General features: G+C 37.7%; 1 protein-coding gene across 1 annotated transcript; it reads right to left on the bottom strand.

Moving 5' to 3' along the window:
- Window positions 1–675: 675 nt before the first annotated feature.
- On the bottom strand, window positions 676–23,991 carry atp6v1ba (ATPase, H+ transporting, lysosomal, V1 subunit B, member a). The gene is made up of 14 exons (XM_079458926.1): window positions 23,698–23,991; window positions 14,361–14,416; window positions 14,021–14,119; window positions 13,025–13,118; window positions 12,287–12,364; window positions 11,404–11,543; window positions 7,436–7,537; window positions 6,667–6,764; window positions 6,425–6,548; window positions 3,453–3,603; window positions 2,882–2,964; window positions 2,485–2,589; window positions 2,264–2,393; window positions 676–1,330 (listed from the first exon to the last, which is right to left on the bottom strand). The coding sequence occupies exons 1-14, from the start codon at window positions 23,804–23,806 to the stop codon at window positions 1,179–1,181; spliced, it is 1,521 nt and encodes a 506-aa protein (XP_079315052.1). The 5' UTR covers window positions 23,807–23,991; the 3' UTR covers window positions 676–1,178.
- Between the last annotated feature and the right edge of the window lie 1,251 nt (window positions 23,992–25,242).

Here is a 25,242-nt window from a genome sequence, read left to right as displayed (position 1 = left end):
TAAGGAATGAATACACATGTGCGGTCTGGGCTAAACCCCAATAATCCACTGATTGAATTGTCGGTGTTTGAAAATAGTGACAATAACAATATAGCAACTATGGTATTTTAGGGAAAACTATGGTAACTTTAACACATTTTTGTTAAAGAAGTCCTGCCTCACATAAACACCACGACAACCAGGTTATTTTTATTCGCTTCAGTAAAAATGTATGCCATAATTATGACACATATCCGACACAATCTGTCAATCACAATAATAATATAATTTATTTTATCTGAGGGGTTTGACAGGTTTAACAGCAACACAGGTCAAACACATTTATGCACACAACACAAGACATGGGAATGTTTAATCATTCTAATATTACAGCACAGATTCATTTGAAAGCACATATGCTGTAAACATCCTCCATCTTCTAGGATAGGGAAATAAGGGCTGTCAGTGATAACCACACACTATATGATCATTCATCACCTACAATTACCTGTCAGTCAACATAGATTGATGTTTGGTGTCCAGCCTTTCATTTGAGTGTGTTTCGTACATTCAAATAAATAAAATAAAAAGTGTCAAAGGATGGCTAATAAATTATTAGTTTGGAGGTAAATCACGTTTTATCAAATAGACTGTAATGATTGGAAAGGTTGGTAAGATTGTGTGTTTGGTATAGTGCCGAATAAAAGAAAGGGGAACACACCACTGTGCAAGTGAGCCCTGAATATTTCCCTAAATGTTTTGAACATCCTCTTTAGACTGGGGATAGTGAACTGCCAGAAAATGTATTATAATAAAGAAAAGTAAATCTACATCTTTATGTTTCTGCATCTCAGAAACAAAACGGTTAACAAAGACAAAAGCAAACATAAAATACAGCAATCACAATGGTAGACATTCTAAACATACAGCACACATAAACATGTATAACCCAATAAAAGGACTCATGAATAATCTCTGAAGGCCATAACACGTGGGTTTCATAACACATTTCCTAAAGCCGTATTTCTTTAAACCATTATTTGTATGTGTGCTTCACAAATGTGTCATAACTCAGAGCTATGTCCCAATAATCTAAATACCATTGTAATCTGTTTCATGGCTACACAAGGTAGATCAGGTGTTTTGGGGGAAAAGAGGTCATGTGACTTTGGCCAGGGCCTCCTGAAGGCGTAGAGGTCTTAGGAGGTGCCGTGGCGTGCAGCAGACTCTCTGGGATAAAACTCAGCTATTGTGCTCTGAGGAATTCTCTTCAGCATTTCTTTGGGGAAGATTCGGAGGAGCTGCCAACCAATGTCCAGTGTCTCAAACACAGTTCTGTTGTCATAGGGACCTAGAGAAATGGACACAAACAATTCAGATTCTATTCATACTGTTTTGTTTTATAATCAATTATAACTGTATGCTTTATATACAATATATTTATCCACTAAATCAATACTTTTGCTCAGTCCTTTAATATGTGTTAAGCGTGCAAGCACACACAATAAAAAACACATCAAAAAGAATAATTTGGAAAAAGTGAAGAATATGTGCAGAAAACACATAGCACAACAGAATGCAATGTTCTAAAAATCCGCTCTACAGCCTTGTAATTGGCTACACTGTAATAAAAGAAACACCATATCGAAACTGACACATAATACATGGCATATTTTTGTTAAACAACAGAAAAGTGCTTCACACGAAGGAAAAATTTTATTGTTCCACAAAGCCAATAGGAAGACGAGTGAATGCGTCTTTTGTTCTCCGTAAATAGATGCAATAACCGAGACCGTCGGAGTCCGACAAGTGTCGGTGGAACTTAGACAATGTCCCTTTTCTACCAATGATAGTAATGACATGCTGATTGTGCGAGCACACAAAAGCAGTTGAGTGATTTTCACCCAAAAATAGAGCTGCAATCAATATGAAACATGTACATGTCTTTTTTGTGAAGTGAAGTGGAGGGTTTGACGGAGACAGGGGTTCTTGCACCTTGCGCCTCACTGAAGAGCTGTAGCATTCAGCAGAACGTTCATTGAGGTTAAAGTGCTTTGTGGCAGAGAAACACTGTCTAGTGGCTTCCAATACAGTGAATAAAAACAGCTTAACAGCGCATATACACACAGTCAGCAGTCTAATAGTGGAATTAGGGAAGGTTGGTTGCGTAGTTCGGTGAGAGAAAAATTCTAAATCATTTCTTACATTAACAAATGTGGAAAGCATTTTTTTGTTGACCTGATGGCAATATAAGGCATGAAGGTGGGAGGGGATGAATTTGTACCTTGAGCAATGAAGTTTTTCTCAAACTTCTGCAGGAACTCCAGGTACAGCAGATCATCAGAGGTCAACGCTTCCTCACCCACCACAGCCTTCATGGCCTGAACATCTTTTCCAATGGCATAACAAGCATACTGAAAAACAGAAACGGAGACAAACGGTAAATGTCGACATCATTAACCGGCATGGCCGGAGTAAACAATAAGCACAGCACAATGCTTTTACCAGCTGGTTAGAGACATCGGCGTGATCTTTGCGAGTCATGCCCTCGCCGATAGCAGATTTCATCAAACGAGAGAGAGATGGAAGCACGTTGATGGGTGGATAGATCTTGATGACAAACAACATCAGATTATTATGACAAACAGACAAAGTTATAAGAAAACAGATTGCAGTAACCTAAATCTGAATTTCTAAAACACCTCTTTACAATGTTTGTATATAAAGATTATGTGGCACTTTGTAATAGCTTGTATGATCTCTAATGTTTGATACTTTTCTTGTTGCTAGTTTCATTTTAGAGTTTTAGTCATCAATAATAACCTTGAATTTCTTCTTTAAATGTTCTGACTCCACTGCATGTTTGCAGACAGTTATATCTTATGTTTGCCACACTTCTCACCTGTCTGTTATGCAGTTGTCTGTCTACATACACCTGTCCCTCTGTGATGTATCCCGTAAGATCGGGAATCGGGTGAGTGATATCTGGATTGACAAGAAAAGAGAGACATTAGCAGGTTGTAGCATCTTTGTTTATCATTCACTTTAAGCTGTAAAGCTATGTGCTAATGTGTGCTTATTTCTAAAAAAAAAATCAAAAAGCTCCAGACTTTTTCAGTTGCTATCTTTTTTTTAAATTAAGTGACTATTGATTTGTAGCTGTCAGTGAGTGAAATAAAAATCGCATAAATTCATGTTTCCCCGTTCTGCTATTATGGGGAACACCCATTCAGAGATACACATGGGCCCTTCACAAGGATGTTTCTATAGTAACCAAAGCCATCCAGAGTGCTGGGTGCAATCGCTGTGTCCAGACAGAACACAAGTAAAGATGTTAACGTTTATCTCTATACTGTCCACAATGATTTTGACTCTGTCACACCTTTGCAACACCTGCACCGCTAAAACACTGTAAAGACAAGAGCGAGCAGGAACGGGTGAGAGAGAAAGAGCGCAAGAATGTGTGTGTATACCATCATTAGGCATGGTCAGAATGGGTATCTGGGTAATTGATCCATTTCTGCCCTCCACTCTTCCAGCTCTCTCGTAGATTGTAGCAAGATCAGTGTACATGTACCCTGGGAAACCACGACGACCTGGCACCTCTTCACGGGCAGCAGACACCTATGACAACCAAATAAACAATTCAGTGAATTCTCTGCTCAATGCATGTGTATAATAGAAAAATATGAAGTGTCAATTCATCTTAATGAGGACATTTAAAAAGAGTTATTATGTGAGAATTTCATGTGATTGTTTTGTCATTTGTCCTTTTTCAAATGACTATTTTGAGTTTTTATCGCATTTCGTGATATAATATAGTAGTGTAGGAAAGGCTAGTGCAGATTTCTTCTTTTATTTGTGCTATTATTATTGCAGAGTCACCAATTTCAGATTTATCAGCCTATCAATATAATATACAGAAAACACACTGTGGTAGGTTCTAAGATTTGCCATACTGTCTATTTGAATAGGTATTTTTGGGAGAATATTGGTATACACCGACAGACAGACTTGGGAAAATAAATGATCCAATTAGACCATCCAAAAATCACACATTGAAAAATCTTATATTGTTATACAGTTTTTTGAAAACTTTTTATCTTGAAAAAGAAATATTATTTTTACAGTTCCATCAGCTTCCATCTCAGTTCTGTTTTAGTTAACAGTTGTAACCTTGCCACATTCTTAAAATGTTTATTGCTGCTTTATTTACAAAATTTTTAGATTATGTCATTCATATGCTAACTTTATTAAAAGCTTTTATTAAAAAACTAATTCTAAAATGAAATCTAGTTAAAACAGAATATTTTCATGATGAATGGATACAGAACGAAAAGAAAATGCCAGATAAATTGTCATCATGAGGATGACAGACATCTTTGAGAAATACAGAAAATCATCAGCAACTGAATTGACAGGAAACGTCACTACCAGGTGTGAACCGCAATCTCCGACTACCATCGTGATCAGTGACAATCAACATTAACCTTTCATCTACACGCTGATGTACTTTACACAGATCTTCTCCCAGGGTTAAACAAAGTAAGCAGAGAATTCGTTTTTGGCCTCACCTTTACAAGGCTAAATGGGAGAAGTTAAATGTTAACACTCCTGGCGCTCAGTGGAAGTCAAAAGTAGATGGAACTGAATGTATTCCAAGGTTAAAGCTATACAAAGGCAGCAGGGAACGGTCCTTTAACACGCACGCAAACAATTATGCGCATTATGCGCTTGACACGTTGGTTTACACATCTAAACATGAAAAAGATAATATATAATCAGAGAGTCAAAAAATTATGCCAGAATAAAGTTCTCGCACACTGAGCATCTTAGAATAATTCATAAGCATCCCTGTAAATTTGACGAATACACAATAATATTTTTTTTTATGGTAAAAAAATGGTAAAAAAAAACAGAACAAGTAACATGACAATGTCATGGTTTATGCACACAGAGGTGTCGACTTTAATACGGGCAAATGTTGCATACGCTTTGACAGATGGTGGTGAAATCTATTCATTATGATTAGACACAGTAGCTCTTTAACATAAGCCGCACAAGAAACATGATATTAACGTAACACCGTCCATTGCTCCAATACTGTTCCAAATGTCAAGAGGGGGTTACTGAGCTTTTGTTATAAGAGATTGCGCTCTTTCATTGCTGTTGACGCCGTTTTCTGTTTGATCACAACCAAACAGCTGAAACACGATATGAGGGAAATGACCCGTACGCATGCTTTCAACTACTAATGCTGAGCTGAAAGACACACAGAAAGGGTGTCACAAATACAGTAAATATAAATTTTTTGCACGGAAAATTGGAAAAGGATCTGGAATAAAACAGAGACATTTAGGATTATTTACATCGCGAGGTCAATTATATTTAAGCAGTTGGGAAATTCAATTACTACAAACGTTGGTGAGGCATGGAACAGGGCAATGGAAACATTTCCACTAAGCAGAGAATGTGTTTTACATTTGCTTGCCCTTGTAACTAATAGAAAAACCTACTCTGCTCTTGAATGCTCTTCATAGCTGCAAATTGTCAATAGGAACTGTTTATATGAGGGTGCAAGTACAAGTGCATTATGTGTCTGTAAAGGAGACCTTCGACCAAGTTCGCTGCAATGGCTGAATTCCCCAGTACAAGGGAAAAAGTCCTACATACTCAAAATTGGTCAAACCGAGAAGCATTTACTGCGAGCTGTGATCGTCTAACTCAACCAAAACGGAAACACTGAAATTGCTTCATCACAAACCATTTATATCGGATTAGTTGTTTATTGTCACTATATTCCACAGGGAATCTTATTTGGTTGATATTCATAATTAATCTTATATGGTTGGTATAACACCTTTCAAAAACAAAGTAAGTTTTTATATGTAAGATGGGAACATTTAAAAGCAGAGATTTCTTTTTTTAAAGGACAAAATCCAACCTAAAGGTTTTTTAATAAAACAAAACTGCACCGGAGAGCCAGTGAATTTCTGTGAAATGGAAAATACATGTAGCTGTTTTGACACTCACATGTATTCTAAAGAAAAAGGTCATATATACAGCCGTGGGATAAATAAAAGACCATTCCAAATTTTCATTTAATCAGATGTTCTATGTTTTTTACATTTTTCTGAGCTTTGTCTAAATACATGTACAAATATTGCTGTTGTTTAGTTTAAAATTTGTCCATTTGAAATTTGGGGAAAATATGACTATATCTAAAATAACCATTTTACCTTAACACATAGTTCTGAAGAGTAAATTCAGAAACACTGAAAATGGTCTTTGAAATGGTCTCTTATTTCTTTCTGCTATTGAATAATAAATAATCAACTTCATTTTTTAAGATTCATACAACTATTTTCTGAGATTTAAAAGGCTCGAAAGTCTTATGACGTTTATTTTGGTGGAAACGACTTAATTGACATAACATTCTCCTTACCTCTCTCAAAGCCTCTGCATAGGAGCTCATGTCAGTGAGGATGACCAGCACGTGTTTCTCACACTGATAGGCCAGATACTCCGCTGTGGTCAGAGCCAGACGCGGGGTGATGATGCGTTCAATGCTATGTAGAAAAATGTTAATGTTGTTAAGAAATGACATACAAAATCCATTATATAGAAACAATTATACTCATCGCTCAATTAACTAATCAGGTAGAAGATGTTAAGATAAATTCTCACGTAGGATCGTTGGCCAGGTTCAAAAATAAGCACACGTTGTCCATAGATCCATTCTCCTCAAAGTCTGACTTGAAGAAACGTGCTGTTTCCATATTAACCTGTCATAACAAAAAATAAAAACATGCCAGGAATAAACCAAGAGTAAGATCGTAACTTCTCCTTCACAATGAGCAAAAATGTAAATTACCCTAAGAAATGGGCACAAAGTAGGTGTTTTCAACTATTCAATTCAAAATGACCTATAGAAATCCACTTCCTGCTAAAGGTAATTCCTTATCTCTTCATAAAAGGTTTAGCATTTGAACCACCTTGCGCATAAAATCAAGATATAGAGTTACAGGAAGTCAATAGTGAATGCATTAGCCATGTGTCCGGGCTAGAGCCCGAAGGCCACGGGACACAACGCTGGCTCGGTGACATTTCAAGCACAAGTTAATGGAAGCCCTTTACATCTGAATACACAGGTGAACCTGACACCTGACGCAGATAATACATGTCTGAGAGGACAGGCTGCAGCCACTCAGGTGACAATAACAAAGATTTGGAGAGGAAGAATACCAAGTGAGGGCACAAGGTTAAGGTGGTGTTGAAGAGTAGGATTAAACAACCTACGAGGACCAACAGTTACTCAGTAACACAAAACGTCAAAATAAACCTAATCTATTTAAGCTAACTAAGGGGTCTTTTGAGAAATTTAAACCTGTCCAGATGTCACTTCTGTGAACGCATACCTGAACACTGTGGTACAATTAAACACACAACCACTTACCCCCATAGCAGCAAACACGATAGCAAAGTTATCCGAACTGTAGTCCATCACGTCTTTGGACTTCTGCACCAAACCAGCCTGACGACAGATCTGAGCAGCAATCTGACGGACAAAAAGGGAAGAATTAAAAATGTTAGAGCTGTATAAGATCAAGAATAGTTAAGATATTTACATTTGTTTGTAAAGTGTATGAGGGAATGACAAGGAAAAATGTGTCCGTGAAATCCATGCTCAAGTCTCAAATTAAAACTTCCAGAATCAAAGTTTGAGTTCAACCCTTTGCTTCACTATGAAGTCTGTTTATATAATTTACTGTATACATGTACAGTATGTGTCCGAGTGCATGTTTTTTGTGCATTTGCAACAAGGTAATTAAGACTATAAGCATGAGGAATTTCACGTTTATCACTTAATGTGATGGTCCTGGACGTCTAATCCGGTCTAACCCCTGACTGAACTTTGACCCTGGACACCTGTTTCTCTGGGAGGATAAAGCAGGCTGTGACCTCAACGACTCTTGTTAACTGAAACGAGAACCTTTTTATATCACTTAGAACAGCTTTATTAGCCAGACACTGAAAGCCACTCCACACCATTTCAGATGTTGGTTAATACTTTGCATGCCTGACCTTTATTCTCTCTTCACAGCATAAATACTACCTTTTTAAATGTAATGCTACTCCAAATCAAAGTTTTGCAACTGGACAAAGCATGTGAGTTTTTAATGCGGTGCTAGTTTGTGATTAGTTAGCCTCGTACAAAACAACTGAGCGAAGTCCTGTATTGTTTTACACTGTTTACATGTATTTTGTTTTGACACTGCACATCTAATCCAGGGTAAAAACATTGCTTTATTCAAGTTGTCTTAACCCATGGTTTTAAAAAGATGTGTATTTGTGTATTTAGGGCTGTTAATGGGAATGTGCTGGCTCAGAGGACAACTCTCTCTTCGGTGTTAAAATGTCAGGGTTGAGTGAACCAGTCAAAGCCGGTCAATTCCTTTCCCACATCCTCATAATCGTACTGATAATCTGTATTTCTGCCCCGAAAAATTTTAAATGCACAAATTGGTAAGAACGAAGACACATCATAGGTGTATATGAATGAAACACGAGGGGTATGAAAATGAATTTCTTTTTTTATTATAATATTTTTCGGCAATAGTGAGGGAGTATTTTCTAAATTTAAAGGGATAGTTCATCCCCCAAAATGAAAATTCTGCCATCATTTAATAACCTTTATGAAATTTCAAACCTCTAATAGTGCGTTCACACCAGACGCTAATGAAGCGTTAAGCGCGAGTGATTTACATGTTAAGTGAATGCAAAGACGCTATAGACCTACTTGCGGTGCGATTCGTGCAAATTGAGCGTTCGCGTGTGTTGAAAAATCTGAACTTTGGCAAAAAATTGCGCCGCGTTAACCAATCAGGAGCTTGACAGATTGATAGGCACTCTGCAGGTGGAATACAGCGCCTATAGTTAGTGTCCTGGAGGGAAATCCACCCACCGATACGGGATAACAGGTCATCGAACTGGGGCCTGCTCAGTCGAAAGTACCGCTGAAAGCGGCCATCATCCAGGCGCAGCTCCTGGAGGAGTAGTTGAACCAAGCTGGGGGCGCCTCTGAAGGATCGGATGGACCCAGACACGGCGCCTAACGATGTCCGCCATTTTGCAATTAGAAGGAAGCCGCCTGGCAGAAGCCCCTCCCATGACGCGAATTTCACGCGCGAATGAAGCGGGTAAACTCAAAATGTTCAAGCGTCCAACTACTCGAGAAAACGCGTTTTATTCACGCAAGTAGCGTTTGGTGTGTGAACACTCTATCAGGCTTTCTTTTTGTGCAGAATACAAAATAAGATAATTTGAAGAACGTTGGTAACAGAATACCGTTGGTCCCCATTGACTTTACATTTCTGCATTTGGCAGACACTTTTATTCAAAGCGATTGATGCATTGCATTGCATTATACATTTGTTTCTGACTCTGTGCAATCCCCTGGCATAGAACCCATGACCTTGGCATCGCTAGTGCCATGCTCTAACCACTGAGCCACAGGAAAGCTTGCGTTTCAACGTTCTTGTTAACCAACATTCTTCAAAATATATTCTTTTGCAGAAGAAAGAAAGCTATACAGGTTTGAAAATGCAGAGAGGGTGAGCAAATGATGATGGAATTTTTGGGTAAAGTATCAGTTAACATACCTGGAATTACGTCTAAAGAAATAAACAAGTAAAACTCTCCCAATTTCATTCATCATAGTTAATCTCATTGATCTGTGTTCCTGTCATGTGTTTATATCATGTGCATAAAAAGCCCTCAAAGCACAGCTAAAGCCAGCCGAACAAAAAGTGTGGCTGAATCAGTCCTAGAGATGATTTATTGAGTTGGAGAACACAAGAATGAATCATATTCTGCAGACGTATATAGAAGTGACATGACTCTAGTACCCTTTAGTTTGCAGAGCACATGTACAGTATGTATCTGAGACACCCTTTGACATACCACCATTATTGACAGTGCAACGATGGCTCCAATGTTCATAAATGATATGACCTTGATTCTAGAATCACTCTGAACAACTTTACAAACTCAACTAGAATTTCACCATGAGTCCCTTTGAAAGCCAAATGAATAAATGTGCTGAAGCGGTGGGCGGAATGACCAAAAAAATTTTTCACGAAATGAGTCATTTTATTTCATGGCAACGATATATTTCAAGGTAACAATTTCCCATTATAATTCTATATCTTACATACCAAATTTTTCTTAGATTTATTCATAAGATCATTATATCATTATTTATTCATCAAAGTTCATTAAAAATCTCTCCATAGTAAAAATGTAGGCAAGCTATGAAAATGTACTAAAGATATCAAATTAAGTTCTGATAATCCGATTTGTTATTTATTATGTTCTATTCTTCTTCAGACTATATCATATGATTACAGTATGAAGTATGGTCTGTACTGTAGGTCTTCATCGCTCTTCACTCTCTATTAGACGCAAACTTTTTTTAGTGTTTTGCGACTCTCTGTCTTGAGGTTTGTTTATTCTGGCGCTTGTCTTTGCACCGCAAGTCTCTGGTGACTCCACACGCGTCTCCCAAAACGAGGGTTAGCGGTGCTCATAAAAAAAGTCTTTCACATCCGTAATAAGAATTTTGAGAGGTGTTTTGATAATCAGAGACAACTACAACGAACCAATCAATCAATTCATATTTTTGGAGTTTTAGAAACCAATCGACACCTCAAAATCATCATTCTATAACATAAAACTCGTCATAAAACCAAACAAAACAAAGTCAACCTGTAGCATGTTTTATTGATCAGCGCTAAGTGGTTGCATTTGTTTGCTCAGTCTGAAGCTCTCGAAATCATACCGGTTCCTCCTGCATTTACACAAGTGGAGACCGTGATGATGCGAACCCTGACCCACCTCGCCGTTTCCACAGAAACACAGCAGGGTAAAAACAATTAAACAAAATTAGCGTTAATCACGCAGGCTTGTCTCAGTAACAGCCTCAATACAGCGAAAGCCACAATAAGGTGTTGGATGTGATCACAACACTTCAAATGAGAGAATTTAAAGAAATCCCTCCTGATTTAATTAATAGAATTACAAACACACTGGCAGCCAGCGTGGTCTGGATTGCAGCATCTGATCCAGAATCACGCTCTGAAAGACGGACACATTCCTGCGGCACATTTCAAAGATTACATCACAAATCTGGCTAGGTGGATGTTTTAGTTCATGAAATCTCTGTGCATTTTATCAGATTGAGAGTTTGAGCCAAAGCCATGCCTAAACAGAGAAATATTAACACTAGAGACAGACCAAACATCAGTCGGATATATTAACTGGCAAATATTTGAGAGAATGTCAATGCTGTGAATGGTGTCTCCAGAACTTGCTTGATTTTACAATTAATATCGTTTTTTTAATGCTGTTTGAATTAATACGTACTTCATTATGGGGTAATCCAGCAGCGCTAAAAATAGGGATCTTCTGTCCACGGGCGATGCTGTTCATACCGTCGATGGCAGAGATGCCAGTCTGGATCATCTCCTCGGGGTAGATACGACACTGAGGGTTAATGGGCTGACCTAAGAGGGGTCAGAGGTGTACAGTGATCTCCCTTGAGCAGGAAATTTTGTTTAGTTGTTAGAATCTGTTGGATAAAATCTGCATTCACAAAGTGGGAAAACCGGGTGAAACAAATTATGTTTTCTTTGGGTTAAACTAAACACTCGAGGAGAACGACAAATGCTTGCAGTTTAGTGCATGTTTTCTCGCTCGAGAACGTAAGCATAGACACTGTTTGGAGAATCGTGACCTTGAGGCCGGATCATTCTTTCATTAAGCCTCCTCTTATCCATTCGGCTCATTCAGATGCTGCCCTGAATCGCCATTGTATACTTTAATTGCTGAAAAGATCACCATTGCCATTTCAGTTTAGCAGAGATCAGGGTCACTAGGTCAGAAAATGGCTTAAAAAGGACACGGAAATTTCCATTCAGTCTTGGAAAAAATATTGTAAATGCTGTCGAAAGAGATTTCAGGCACTCTTTAAAATTCAGCTACGCATAAGACGAACAATAGACTTTGGGCTAGAACTTTACTACAGCTGGTGGTAAATTAATTGGAAAGGATTTGCTGTTAAATTAAATGTTTGATCCTAAATCATGTAGAATCAACCCAACACATAGAGAGTTAATGAGATCACAGTATTACTCAAGCACCAATGTGCCTTTCAAGAAGACTCATTTTCCCAGAAGAGCCCTGTTCCTGCAAATAACAATTACAGTACAAATGTTATATAAAGCTTAAAAATAGATGTTTCTCTTACCCATGATGTCCAAGTAGTCCTCAGCCAGCACAACAGGTCCCCTATCAATGGGCTTACCTGACCCGTTAAAGACACGTCCTAATGTGAAATAAAAGGTTTCTTAGTACACATGCAAATAAAAGGAGAACTAATATTTTGCCAGACCTATACAAAGCAGAGCAAAATTTAAGATTTATTTTAATATAAATAAAATAGTTCACCCAAGTATGAAAATCTCCTCATGCCATCACAGACGTACATTACTTTTTGCTGTAATTACTCACAAATAATTGTATATTCAAATGTTGTCACATTATCATCTTCTGTTAAAGATGTCATAAGCACGCTTCATCACAAAGCATGTCACAGGAACCAATAAGATATGACATTATGTGAGGCCATTTTTGAACTTCTCATGATGATCGCTTTGTTACCATGGATACACAACATATCCATCAGTAACTGAAGGAAAAACTCACAGTTATCCCCATCTGAGAATGAATTATGAGAGAATTTTTATATTTGGGTGAAGTGTAATCATGTTAACTCTTTTGATAAAAAGGACCAATTTCATTGCTTCCATTGAAGCACACAAGATGCTCTTTTGGAACATTCTGCAAAAACATGGATTGTCAGATTTTGCATCAATTTGTGGACTGTACCCCAGCTTAAGTGCATGCTGTTATAAAACACAAACATAGATAAGACAATTACTTAGCAATGGTTGGTTTGAGATTTTTGAACTGCGTGTTTGCTTACCGAGCATATCCTCAGAGACGGGTGTGCGCAAGATGTCACCAGTGAACTCGCACGCGGTCTTCTTAGCATCAATACCTGAGGTGCCTTCAAATACCTGATGGGCACAAAAATACACTTGAGCAATTGCATTAAAATGTCAATCTTAAAGGGAAGCTCCGCAAAAACATTTAATTTCTGCCATGAATTTCTCACCTTCAAGTCGTTAATGAAGCATTATGTTTTGTATTATTATTATATTAGAATGAACTATTTCTATCTACTAACACCGCTGGTCCCCTTACATGGAATTCACCATGTTGTTTCTACAGTATCCTAAACGGCCAAACTTCTCTACAGAGTGCGTTTCGTAAATACGTTATCTCATTCAGCGAAGAAGCGAAAACGTGACGACATCTTAGTCCTGTGTCATCCACCGTAGTGTTTAAAAGAGAGGGGTGAAATGAGCCGCTAAATTTCATACACTAGACCTTTAAAATAAAATTAAAAAAATTCTGGACTCTATCATCAGGGGTTTAGTAAAACATAAACAGATGGTTCAGTATATTGGTAGTAAGAATTTACATTTAAGTTTTGACTTAAAATGTCACATCTAAAACGCCGTAATTGCCCACTTTATTAAATAATTTATTAAAATGACAATGACTTCTAAAGGATTTACAGAGTCAATATTGGCGCTTTTCCACTGCATGGTACCGTCAGGTTTAGTACACCTCGGCTCGGTACGGCTCACTTGTTTGCTTTTCCACCACAGTTAAGTATCGCTTCAAAGTCGGTGGGATTATAATCTTATTATCGTCATAGTGGCACCGCTTCTACTGCCGTAGAATCATTTATCATTGCGTTAAGGGTCTAAATCTCTATATTACAGTCAAAAAGCAGTGGAGAACCCCCCACAAGTGAGCTGTACCGCACCGTACAGTACTATGCAGTGGAAAAGCCCCATATGACTGGGCCTCTGCTTACAGAGCCTGTGAGATTGTCTGTCAGTATAGTTACCTGGACGACAGCTTTGGTGCCGATGACCTCAAGCACCTGACCGCTCCTCTTGGTCCCATCAGGTAGAGTCAAGTGCACAATCTCTGCATAACGTGGAAACTGGAGCAGGATGAGAAAGACAAAGATGAACTGTCTGCTTTTAACAAGAGCCATATGAAACATAACAGAACATTTAACACTTGAAAATGTTTTTATAAGCTTAAATATGAAAAAAGAACATTCAGAATACAAACCATCATTGCAACATCTGGAAAAAGACCCTTATTTTTTTTTTCGTGTAAAACGACAATTTGGGATTACAAATTACAAACTGAAACCGAGAACAACAAGAATGTCTTACTTTGACATTGTCCAAGATGACCAGCGGTCCATTTACACCAGACACTGTAGAGTAGGCTGAAAACAACAAGAAAAACACAAGATGTCAAACTACCCAACACACTGAATCTGTCTGCAAAGGAAGCTATGAGACCTCAGAATAAATACTAAATTATACAAATTAAATTTTCAACATTAGCATGAGCACCTGAACATCCCTGAATAGTAAACATGCTATTACAAAACAAACATATGGAAAATGTTTATTGATTCTGGGTCTCTGCATATAAGCTTGACAGATACACACACGCACGCACGCGCACGCGCACGCAAGCACACACACACACGCATGTGCATACATTTACTGAAAGCGCTAGCTGTGACCAATAAAGTGCATGGAATTGTCACAAAAGCCCACAATCACATGGAAATGAAGACCTTTTCTCTTGACACCTGTGCATCTAATTGTACACAGTGACCTTTCTGGAGTATTCTAAATGGCTGTCATAAATTTCCATGTCCAAATGTCATGGCTAGAAGAGCACAATGGTTAACACATTCAAGATGCTTTTTATGGCAGATGTCACGACGGAGAAGACATCTTCACTTCTGTTGCATGAGGATCAATTACTCTGCTCCGACTTCGGTAATTTATGATGGTCTAATATATGAACAATAATATTTATTTAGATTGTAGAAATATGTTGAGGTGAGGCAGATTGCTTATTTTAGAATTTCATAATTGGATTCTGATATATTTCAATAATTTTGACTGGGGTGCATGTGACTACTGAATCATTCTATGCAAGTCAGTCTTAAATCCAGGAACTTCAACCTATTACTCGGATGTTTGAAGATCAAGATTAGAATACCCTGAATATAGTTACACAAAGAATCTATAACTGTTTAGTAGTTTTAATTTAATACGAGAATAATTATTTAAAAATTAAAGTTAACTTCAGGCCAGGCACATGTGTCAGATGAATCCGTCTATAAAATCACAAAAACAGCTGACAAACGTTTAACGTTGGAGTTGTGAAGCATATGAAATATTGAGCTGTGCTCAATTGGTAAAAAGCAAAGTTTTCTAAAGAAGCGCACTTTATAATGAGCTCACTAACTGACTATCTAAAATGTTTACCATATAACAGTTTAACAATACCTATTCAATTTCAGAACACACAAATGCTTTTCATGAACACGAAGATGTTTTACACACGCACAGACAGATTGTGTTTTTGGTCCAGGCTGCAGGTGCATGCTCATGGTGGGCCATCATTAGGAGCCGAGGGTGTGGTCTCATACTTTGTCTTTTTACTTTGCATGGGAAAACATTAGCTGTCCTGTCACAGGAGCCAATTTGTTGTGTGTCCTTTTAAAGAGAGAGCAAGCAAGCGAAGAGAGAGAGAGAGAGCACACAGACTAGAAGCAGAAGAGTCAGCATTGTCTGTTCTAGGTCGTCCATCACGCCTCAGTGTGTCGGTTTTTGTGTGCACCATCAGACTGTGGTCTGATATCAAAGGCAGTAGGAAATGAGAATGGACCGGCTCTAACGCCCAGCCCAGCAGCCCCACGGGGAGCAGACACTATGCCACTAATTAGGCTTCAGACGGCAGAATCATTTGTCAGTACGCTATTGCGGTTTCCCACACACACGTATACACACACCTGCACATCAGGACTTTCTGAAAAGGAAGTGTAAAAAAACTAAAACGTAGTCTAATCATTAAATCTTTGCCTTTTACAGATATTTTTAAAGTATTATGTACTGTTTTCTAATTCTTTCTCTGAGTTTCTTATTTAAAACGAGTGTGGATGAGGAATGAGGAAGGAGTGTGATAGAATAATTATGTGTTAGAACATTCCAGGAGGGCCGCAGCTCTCATGAATTCCTTTATGATTATTGTGAGGAAAAACTGATTCAAATGTCTTGTGACAGTCTATTATTGTATCACACTAACTGCACAACAGAAAAGTCATCGTATCCCCCCCCCCGGCTACCCTGTGCGTCTGTAAGGGAACAGAGATAAATGAGTCTCGCATTAACTTATTTCAATATTTAAAGACCAGCCTCCGTCTGAGTTACTGCAGTGATGCTATAGAAGTAAAGGAGAAAAGAAAATACGATTTTTATAGGGAAAATAAAAGTTCGGTGCTTTTCATTCATAAAACAACACTAAAACACAATTTAATAAATGTTTACAGAAGAAATACACTTTGTGTATTTTGTGTTTGGCAACAAATATGGCCTGTAAATATTAATTTACTCATTTAAGCTAGTATTTAAAAAAAAATATTTTAATATAAGCAGTACTTTTTACTAAATTTTTTGCTGCGTTTAAAAAAGCTGACAAAAATCATCCTTGAATGTTAAACCATTACAGTATATTTCTAATAAAATATAAAGGAACCTTACAAAAGAGATACTAGCCGAGGTGGTGAAAGAATTCAGCCTTAGCAACCATTATCATGCCGCTCCGTAACACGTCTTCCCTAAATAAATGATTATCCTCATAATTGGCGTTATTACGCCAAAAGAAAAACAGTAGTCAAATCACCCTAACAATGAATATTGCCTTTCTCAAAACACACAAAAACAGAAGCTCTCGGCAAATTTGCAAACACACTAAAAGGCACGCTTTCTGAAAATTCCATCGTTTTTCAAGACATTACAGCTCTTCCGTTCCTCGGTCCCTTTCGCCTCAGCCAGACAAATTGCAGTATGTGCCTCACAGGGAGGTGCATATAAAATGGATTTAAAAGCTACACTTACCCTACAAATTGTCCATACGTTTCAAAGGAGATACATATGTCTATTTACTGAGAGGTGATCATAATTACGAGGCTGGAAAATTGCGGCCATATAATTATACATCAACCCCTTAAAAGTCTCTTGAACGAAACGCAAACTGCTAATGGAAAACAGTGAGGAGCTGAAATCTTTACTCAAACAAAGCTCATGACATGCTCCGATATTGTGCACAACATTAGACGAATGCTAAATGAAGGCACGCAAATGCTAATTTGCTCTGCCGAACGGGACGGCGAGAAGGCCTGGCTCCATTTTTTACTCTAATGTAAATGTTTGACGGTATCTAAACACAGGGAAAAAATAAGTTGTGCGAGTTTAAATACACAAAGAACAGCCACAGTAAAAATTAAGTAGCTAATGAAAAGAATAAACAGGGTGATGAAATAACCCGACAAACCATGAACCAATCACCTTCCAGCCCTTGGATGAAGATGGCGGCCCACTTCATCTCCACACACAGGGGACTCAATCCCTCATAAGAGGCCTTGTAAAATAAAGATTAAAAAATGGCTATACATTCGCATGGTGTGAAGTAGCAACATTTCCCATTAGGCTTGAAAAACTTTCCCCACCCCTCCAGGGACACTTGAGTTTGAGTGCGCCGGTCCGAGGGCTAGGCATGCAACACTGGTGTGGGTCAACGCGAGGCCTGTGGAGCTGCCAGGCCCTATTGTGTGCCGAGATGTTAATTGGTTCTAATCCGGCGGTAGAAGCTGTTTTGGTAGCCTGACCCTGCGCCCTGAAGGACATCTTGGTGTGAAATACTAAAGGGCCCATTCAAGTGGTGCTGAAAGAAGGCATGGAGCATTCCAACACATTTCCATCTTTGCCGTGAAAAAGAAGTGCTGACAGGGCGGGGCGACGGTTGTGGGTGGCTGTGGGACAGGCGTTTTCGGGCCGCTCAGTATCATCGCGCTGCGGAGCTGAATTGACGATACAAAAGCGCAGGCAAAGGTGCCAGGCTCTTCTCATTCACATACATTCTCACCTCGCTTCTTTATTTTTTAACCATGCATCCGCACAGTGGTTTCCCATAGTACGGCATAAAAGACGGCGCTAATTGCCTCATGTCTGGGATCACATGGACACAAATGTAACTGTCATTACACAGACAAAAAAGTATAATACAATTCACCTACTAAACTTAGCCTTCAAGTCGTGCTTACTATTAGTCGATAATGTACGCACAAGGCATTGAATTACTTTGATGCCGTAACCGAAAGACTGATAAAACCAAAAGCAGCGGACTAATACAGAATCAAGAGCAAGTCGTAACCCCGTAAGGACAAGAAATTAAACCCCAGCTAGATTTATTACAAACAATCTATGCATGTATAAAAAATGCATACTAGAAACAATTGCTAACACATTTCCCGCTAACCTTGAAACCTAAAAAGCCGCAAAAACTAGTGCCTGAAAGAGAGGAAATCTGACACTATTGGTTGCAGATTTTGTTGCTAATGCCTAGCATGACAAAGGGCACTACATTTTAAAAAGCTATTTCAGGTGTATAAAGCCTGCAAATGCTCAAAGGACTCTTCGAACTGTATCATCTGCCACAAAACAGTACGGACAATACAAGTCGTAAACGTAAAATTACATAAATCGTACATTGCGCTGCCTTTTTGAGTAAATACATTAGCATATTCCAGTGAAAAGTACGGTTGCAATTTTGTGAAAAAACATAATACCAGTTCGATTTTAAATCTTTCTTTATATCTTTTCATAACATCTGAAATTGTGAATGAGATACTAAAAATGCTCTTTGAAAAAAATCTATTTGGATGACCTATTGACAGTCATAAAACAGATGGTGAATCCGAGCTCACACTTTTCAATACTGAAAGAGGGAATCCAAATATGGTACTAACAGCCCAATGTGTTATGTACTCAAAGGGCAGTTGCTAGTTTTAAAAGTAGACTAGGCAACAAAAATAATTTAGCAAAAATATGTATTGTATAAAGGGTTTGCATGACCTTGAATAGTCAAAAGTGCTCAGTAATTAGATATAAAGTGATAAAAACATTCATATTAATTTGACAAAAAGTGGAAAATCTATCAAAAAAACAGATATGTGAAATGATTATATCAATAATTATAAAACTGTATAACAATACCTAAAAATGCAAGGTTAAATTAGAGCATACACGCTGAGGTCAGATAAATATTCCTCTCCTCAAAAATAAAGTTTCAGTCCATCTGAAGCTACAATGTTTGCAATAACATTAGTGAAAAAAAACTTGATGTCAAAAACACACACACATGCGCAATTGTTCATCTGTCCTAACAAAGACCTCCACAGTGATGACACCCCATCAAACAGGAATGCTTTTAACCCCGCAGGTAGAGGCTGAAGCTGTTGCGAAGGACTCGCCACACACATGCACTGATTGGGTCGCATGTAATCAGACGACTGCGTGCGTGTATGGGGGGGAATGGCGGGAAGAGCCGTAATCTGTGTGCGTTTCCTGGTGGGATGCAGACTGAAGGGGTGACAGCTAAACCGAGACAGCTGGTTAACCCTGCTGCCTCTCCAGGAGAGGCGGCAAAGTGGTGCGGTTACAATAGATCGAAACAGCCGTAATGTTACTGCAACAGTTTTAGAGCGATTTGCGGGGACAGGCGTGTTTTCACCCGTGGGCTGCCTAGCAACAGATCTTTAACAATAGTCCAAAGCGGGCCCCCTTATGACAAGCGAAAATTTACGGTCTTTTACATTTTTTGATACGGATGGTGGACTTAAGTAACTAAATATGACCAGCTAGATATTGTAACTTTATGGCTAGATATTGTTACACTATTTAAATATGTAAACTGCACAGATATACAATCCAAGTGCAGATTCTGTATAAGTATACAATGGCTTGGCTAATTTGATTTAAATTGTTATTTCTCTCTAATTAATTATAGTAGCTGTAACTACAACATGAAAAAATTATATGATGGGCAATAAGATAACTAAATAAAATAAAATATATTGATGTTTTGCAACATTTAAAGAAGCTTAAAGAAACATCATATATACAGTAAAGGCCCTATTTGGTGTGTGTGTAATGGACAAGGATTTCACTTCTTTTCAATCCAGGCAGTATATAATTTTAAATACTTGGATACTATTTTTGAAAGTCGTCTTTCTTTAATACTCGTCTTTCATTTACTTTTCTTTGATGGCAAGATGAAGATGAACGCCCACCGAGGGCTTTTTCTTTCACTGTCACGACAATTGATTAATTACAGGCGAACAAAAGGATTAGCAACAGGAAACAGTAGATAAAATAAAGGAGGGCTGTGACATCTGAAAGATTTGTTTATAACCATGTCATTATGGGTAATTGTTTCTTCACAGAAATACCATTACCATGCTGAATGTCTTTTCAGCACATTTAAACGTCTATTCAGCATTAAAACAAAGCGAAAAGACAGTCTGGGTTAATTGCTTTTGTTGCAAATGACATGATTAAGACAAAAAGGCCTCTGCTTTCACGAAAAAGATGAATACACTGTACGTTTACTTTTGTTTGTTTGTTTCCTCTGGCATCTCCGAAATTTGACTGGATGCAAACGTGCTAACAAACGACTTTAACACACCAGCCAACGGCAAAGTGTCTGGCATTTTTTTGGCCCGAATCGAAAATTAAGCGGACAAAACACTGCAACTGAATTAGAAATATTTGTACTTCATTCAAGTGCACAGGAAAGTATGTCAGTGTTTCGTTCCAAAATGTTAGCTATGTATGAAGTCGATTATTGTTTATTTTTCTTTTCAAAGTAATAATTAAAAGTTTCAAACACAAGGCACAAAGGTCTTTTCACACTTTTGTTCAGCCCCTTTTTTGGAACAAAGCAGGCCCAATCAGACCCGCTCAGACAATTTTGGCCTCTCGTCCGTGATAGCGCGCGCATAAGGGACTGCGGGGATTCATGGGTACAGATCTGTGTGTTTGCCTTCCCATCAGTCTTCATTGCCTTCAATCACAGCCCACTATCAACATGCACTCCGCCACTGATGAGGCGCAAAATGGTGCTGCTATCTGGCATGCCTACATTAGAAAGACTTTTTTTGAACAGTGTGCTGGGGGCGTTTCAGATCGGGAGGTCTTTACACATGCAGCTTCTTTCATGCAGGCTTTTTAGAAGGGAAGGCTTCATTTCTTCCATTAAGTCATTTATTTTCCTACTGGTTTGCTAAGAGGCTTTTAGCCTGTGCTTTCCTTTGACACTTTCTGGGGAAAAAAGGAAAACACACTACCTGGCCTTCTTGAAGGGACAGTGTGTTTTCTGGTGTAAATTAATGAGATTTACAGTGAATAATGTCAATAATGCACGTGAAGAGAAAGGCAGAGTGAAAGATGCTAGACGAGTGGTAATTTTAGCAAGGTTCTCCATTAAGGAGGTAAACAAAATTAACTACTCAAGTGCTGAAAACATCAGATGCAGGAGTCAAATGATGTTATGAAAGAGATGCTGGTGGAACATTATGGCGGAGAGATGTCAGCTGGTTGAATGCCGGATTTTTTTGAGGAAGTTTGAGGAATGAAAGATTGAAATATAGGCTTTTACAAAAAATTTGATAATCATACCGTTACTGCCTCTTAGGCTTATGTTTGGATTGCTTCCCTATATTTAAAAAATGCTACAATCTCATAACGATTTATTTGCCAACATTTGTAAACTGTAAATGGGCCAGTAAGTGAACAACTTAAAACGGGAAAACACACGATTTAGCAATTTCCTCACATGGTTTTAGACAATTCCTGCAAAGTACAAAACTCATCAGACAATTACAATAATATTTTACTATTATCAAATGCAACAGGACATCGATTAGTATTTTATTTTACATGATGGTTAACAGTGTGGGATATGCTGAAATACAACAATTAAAGGGATAGTTCAACCAGAAATGTACATTCTGTCATAATTTACTCACCCTCAGATTGTTCCAATCCGCATACATTTCTTTGTTCTGCTGAACCCAAAGGAAGATATTCGGAAGAATGTCAGTAACCACACAGACCTCTTCCTCCATTTACTGCCATAGTGGGGAAAATAAATACTAAGGGAGTCAATGGGGGGATGAGGTCTGTTTGGTTACTGACATTCTTCCGAATATCTTCCTTTGTTTAGCAGAACAGAAAAATGTATACTGGTTTGGAGCAATTTGAGGTTGAGTAAATGAAAACAGAATTTTCATTTTTGGGTGAACTATCCCTTTAAGGCACACTGGGATGCAATGACTTTTTAACAGATCATGAAGCCTGAAAGAGGGACAAAGTCTCAAGGATAACATCATGTATATCTAGATATTGCCAGGACATCAATAAACCGTAAACAAGACATTTTGAACAGCTGATATGATCAACGTGACAACAAAATCCATTACAAGATATGGAAATTATAAGATATTTAACAGAGAAAGTCAAATGTAAAACCGATCATACTTTTTTTAAACTAAACTAAAACAGTATGGGAAATCTCGAATATGAGTCTGGTGACAGTTTCACATAACTAAAATCAGTTAGAGAAACAAAACCTTTCAGACTTTCTATTGCATAACTGTAAAATAACCTTTGTAATGGTTATATTCTAAAACTAATTTCAACAGAGATGCAAGATACAACGACAATGTCCAAGTGGATATGAATTTAAGAAAAAATATTGATTGACCATATTGATCGTTTAGAAACTAGATTTAAGTACATGTAAACTTAATTGAATAGCTTTGTGCTTTAAGTACATTTGATACACATTATATTATACAAGTACTAACTCGCTCTGGTAAAAGAAGTCACATGATTTTGGTGTGGACCTGACAGTTCCTCATGTATATTATTCATCAGCCCAGTTGAGTGTCACGTGATAATGTCACATGAGAGGGATCATCACGCCATCTGTCTTTCTCATTGTATTTACCACCGAGGGTAAAAAATCCCCCAAAACAATTTCACCTCATCACTAACTGCAGACCTTCCATCTACGTTTGACGTGCATTTAGTAAACATCACATGCAATACAGCTAAAATCATTACGCTCAATGAACTCTTAAAACACAGATACTTCAAGCATATACAAGTTGCACTATTAAATGGCCATGTCCTATAGTCTATAACATTCCTTTAGTATAGTTCGATAACTGAAATGATCAGATTATATAAACCAGCCTATGATCACATTTAGCTCTGCTTGGCTAACAGATAGCTAGTTAGCATGTTTACACCCGCTAAGACCATCAAAGGGACCAAAGACGTTTTTGTTTTTATTAATTTAAACAAAAACGTGTCACTGTGTTGTTTACACTATCACATTTCAGGAAATGAGTACACAACGTGCAGATTGAGTTTATAGAAACAGCTCGGCAACCTTTAACATCATACTGTACAGTGTACCAAATCTGACATTTGATTTAAGTAACAGCACATCAGCTCTCTAAAGACGACGTTTAACCTCTGGTCAAACAAATAACAGGGTATTATGAGCAATGCATTGAATTAAATGACAGTTGGGTCGCTGCTGTATGAATGAAAGGTAACGTTAAACGACACTCACTCAGTCTGGGTTGGGAAATGTAGTTTCTGACCACCGCTTGCGCGTGCTGCCGTGCCGCCGCTTCAGGGCCGTTGAGATCCATGGGCCGGTTAGATAATAATGTGGCCATTGTTATTATTTTTGCTTTAAATTAATTCGAGTGTCTGTGTGTAAACAGATCAGCGATGAGAGCGGAAGAGCAGATGGAGTCATATGACACAGTGGCCAGGAAGTTGAAGTCGTGCACGCGCACGTAATAGGACGTGCGCGGACCCATTTGGCCATTAGCAGTGATGTACGAAGTCAAGTGAGGATGGATGTTGTATCTGAAAAGCACAGTTTAAATAAGAAATAAACCAAAATGTTCTAAAAGCTGCAGATTAAACCAACCGATTTGTAGTTTATAAATTATAATATATAAATATTATATAAATAATAAATTAAAAATTGATCTGTCGTTATTCTCAATATCAGCTTAATTGTTTACTGGTGCCAAATGTTAGCCTACATTATGAGTCGTTTTATACAAAACTGTTTCAGTTTTCAAAAGTTTTGTCAGTGATGTCGTTTGAAAATGAAAGCAATCCCAAATCTACAGTTATTATAGGTCTACATTGCACAAATATTTTTATGTTAAATGCTCAATAGCAGATCTCAATATTAGTTAAAAAATAACAAATTTATACTAGAGTGGAGATGTGTTCATGTGTACATTTTGTACAAATAAGAGATTATTTTTACAGGACATGCTAAATAAAGACCAAACCACAATTACACTTTGGATTTATCATCTAACTATAATAAGACTGCAAGACTTCAAGGTTACAGCTTTCTCATAACAGAAGAGTTTATTTAAAGAAAGATGTCATGTCTTCAAATGGATAACTTACAAAGAATGGATTTTCACTCTCTGAAAATAACACTGTCATTTTCAGCTACACAGAGGAATCCAACTGTCTGAGCTTTCAATCACTCTCTGTCTCTCCATTAAGCCTTCACCGTTTTAAACTACTCAAAAGTGCTTCAGACAGATTATCACCAAAGAGTAACAAAATACCTCAATGAGGTGACTTTTCCCTGCACTTCTCTACACAGGTTTCAAGAGCTTTGCTTGGTGTGTTCTCTGCATCCAGAACTGTGCACAATACTGTTCATGCACCAATTTATTTCAAAACTTTTTTTCACAATTTTGTGCTATATAAGAGTCATTGTTTGCATACAAATGTACATAGAGCACAAAAAGAGCACAAAAGAAAAAGCTAATTTAAACGAAGCAAAGTGGTTACCCTTTGTTAAACTGCCTTTAATACATTATGAAACAAAAATATATAATGCAATATAATAAATAATATATTATCATTTAAGTGCATCTAATAACTAATAAACTAGTAAACCACTGTGTGTATTTACAAATCTATATTAAATGATTTAATATTTTACTGATAGTTAATTTAGAGGAAAATATGTTTTCTTTAAGAACCCTGATATTGAACTGTAACATAAAAGTTATTCCTGCTACCCCATGCCAACTGGCAAGAGGTGTGGTCAACTACACCAGCGTATCGC

This window comes from Barbatula barbatula (genome assembly GCF_947034865.1).
Source record: "Barbatula barbatula genome assembly, chromosome: 6".
NCBI classification, from domain to species: Eukaryota; Metazoa; Chordata; class Actinopteri; order Cypriniformes; family Nemacheilidae; genus Barbatula; species Barbatula barbatula.
This window is presented reverse-complemented; position numbering and strand designations above follow the sequence as displayed.

Excerpts from the sequence above, each read along its gene's own strand:
- atp6v1ba (XM_079458926.1), bottom strand. The coding sequence starts at position 23,806 with ATGGCCACATTATTATCTAACCGGCCCATGGATCTCAACGGCCCTGAA. Across the intron at positions 6,765-7,435 it reads TCGTGTTTGCTGCTATGGGG|GTTAATATGGAAACAGCACG; the intron begins GTAAGTGGTTGT and ends TTGTTATGACAG. Across the intron at positions 2,590-2,881 it reads GACAACTGCATAACAGACAG|ATCTATCCACCCATCAACGT; the intron begins GTGAGAAGTGTG and ends TTTGTCATCAAG.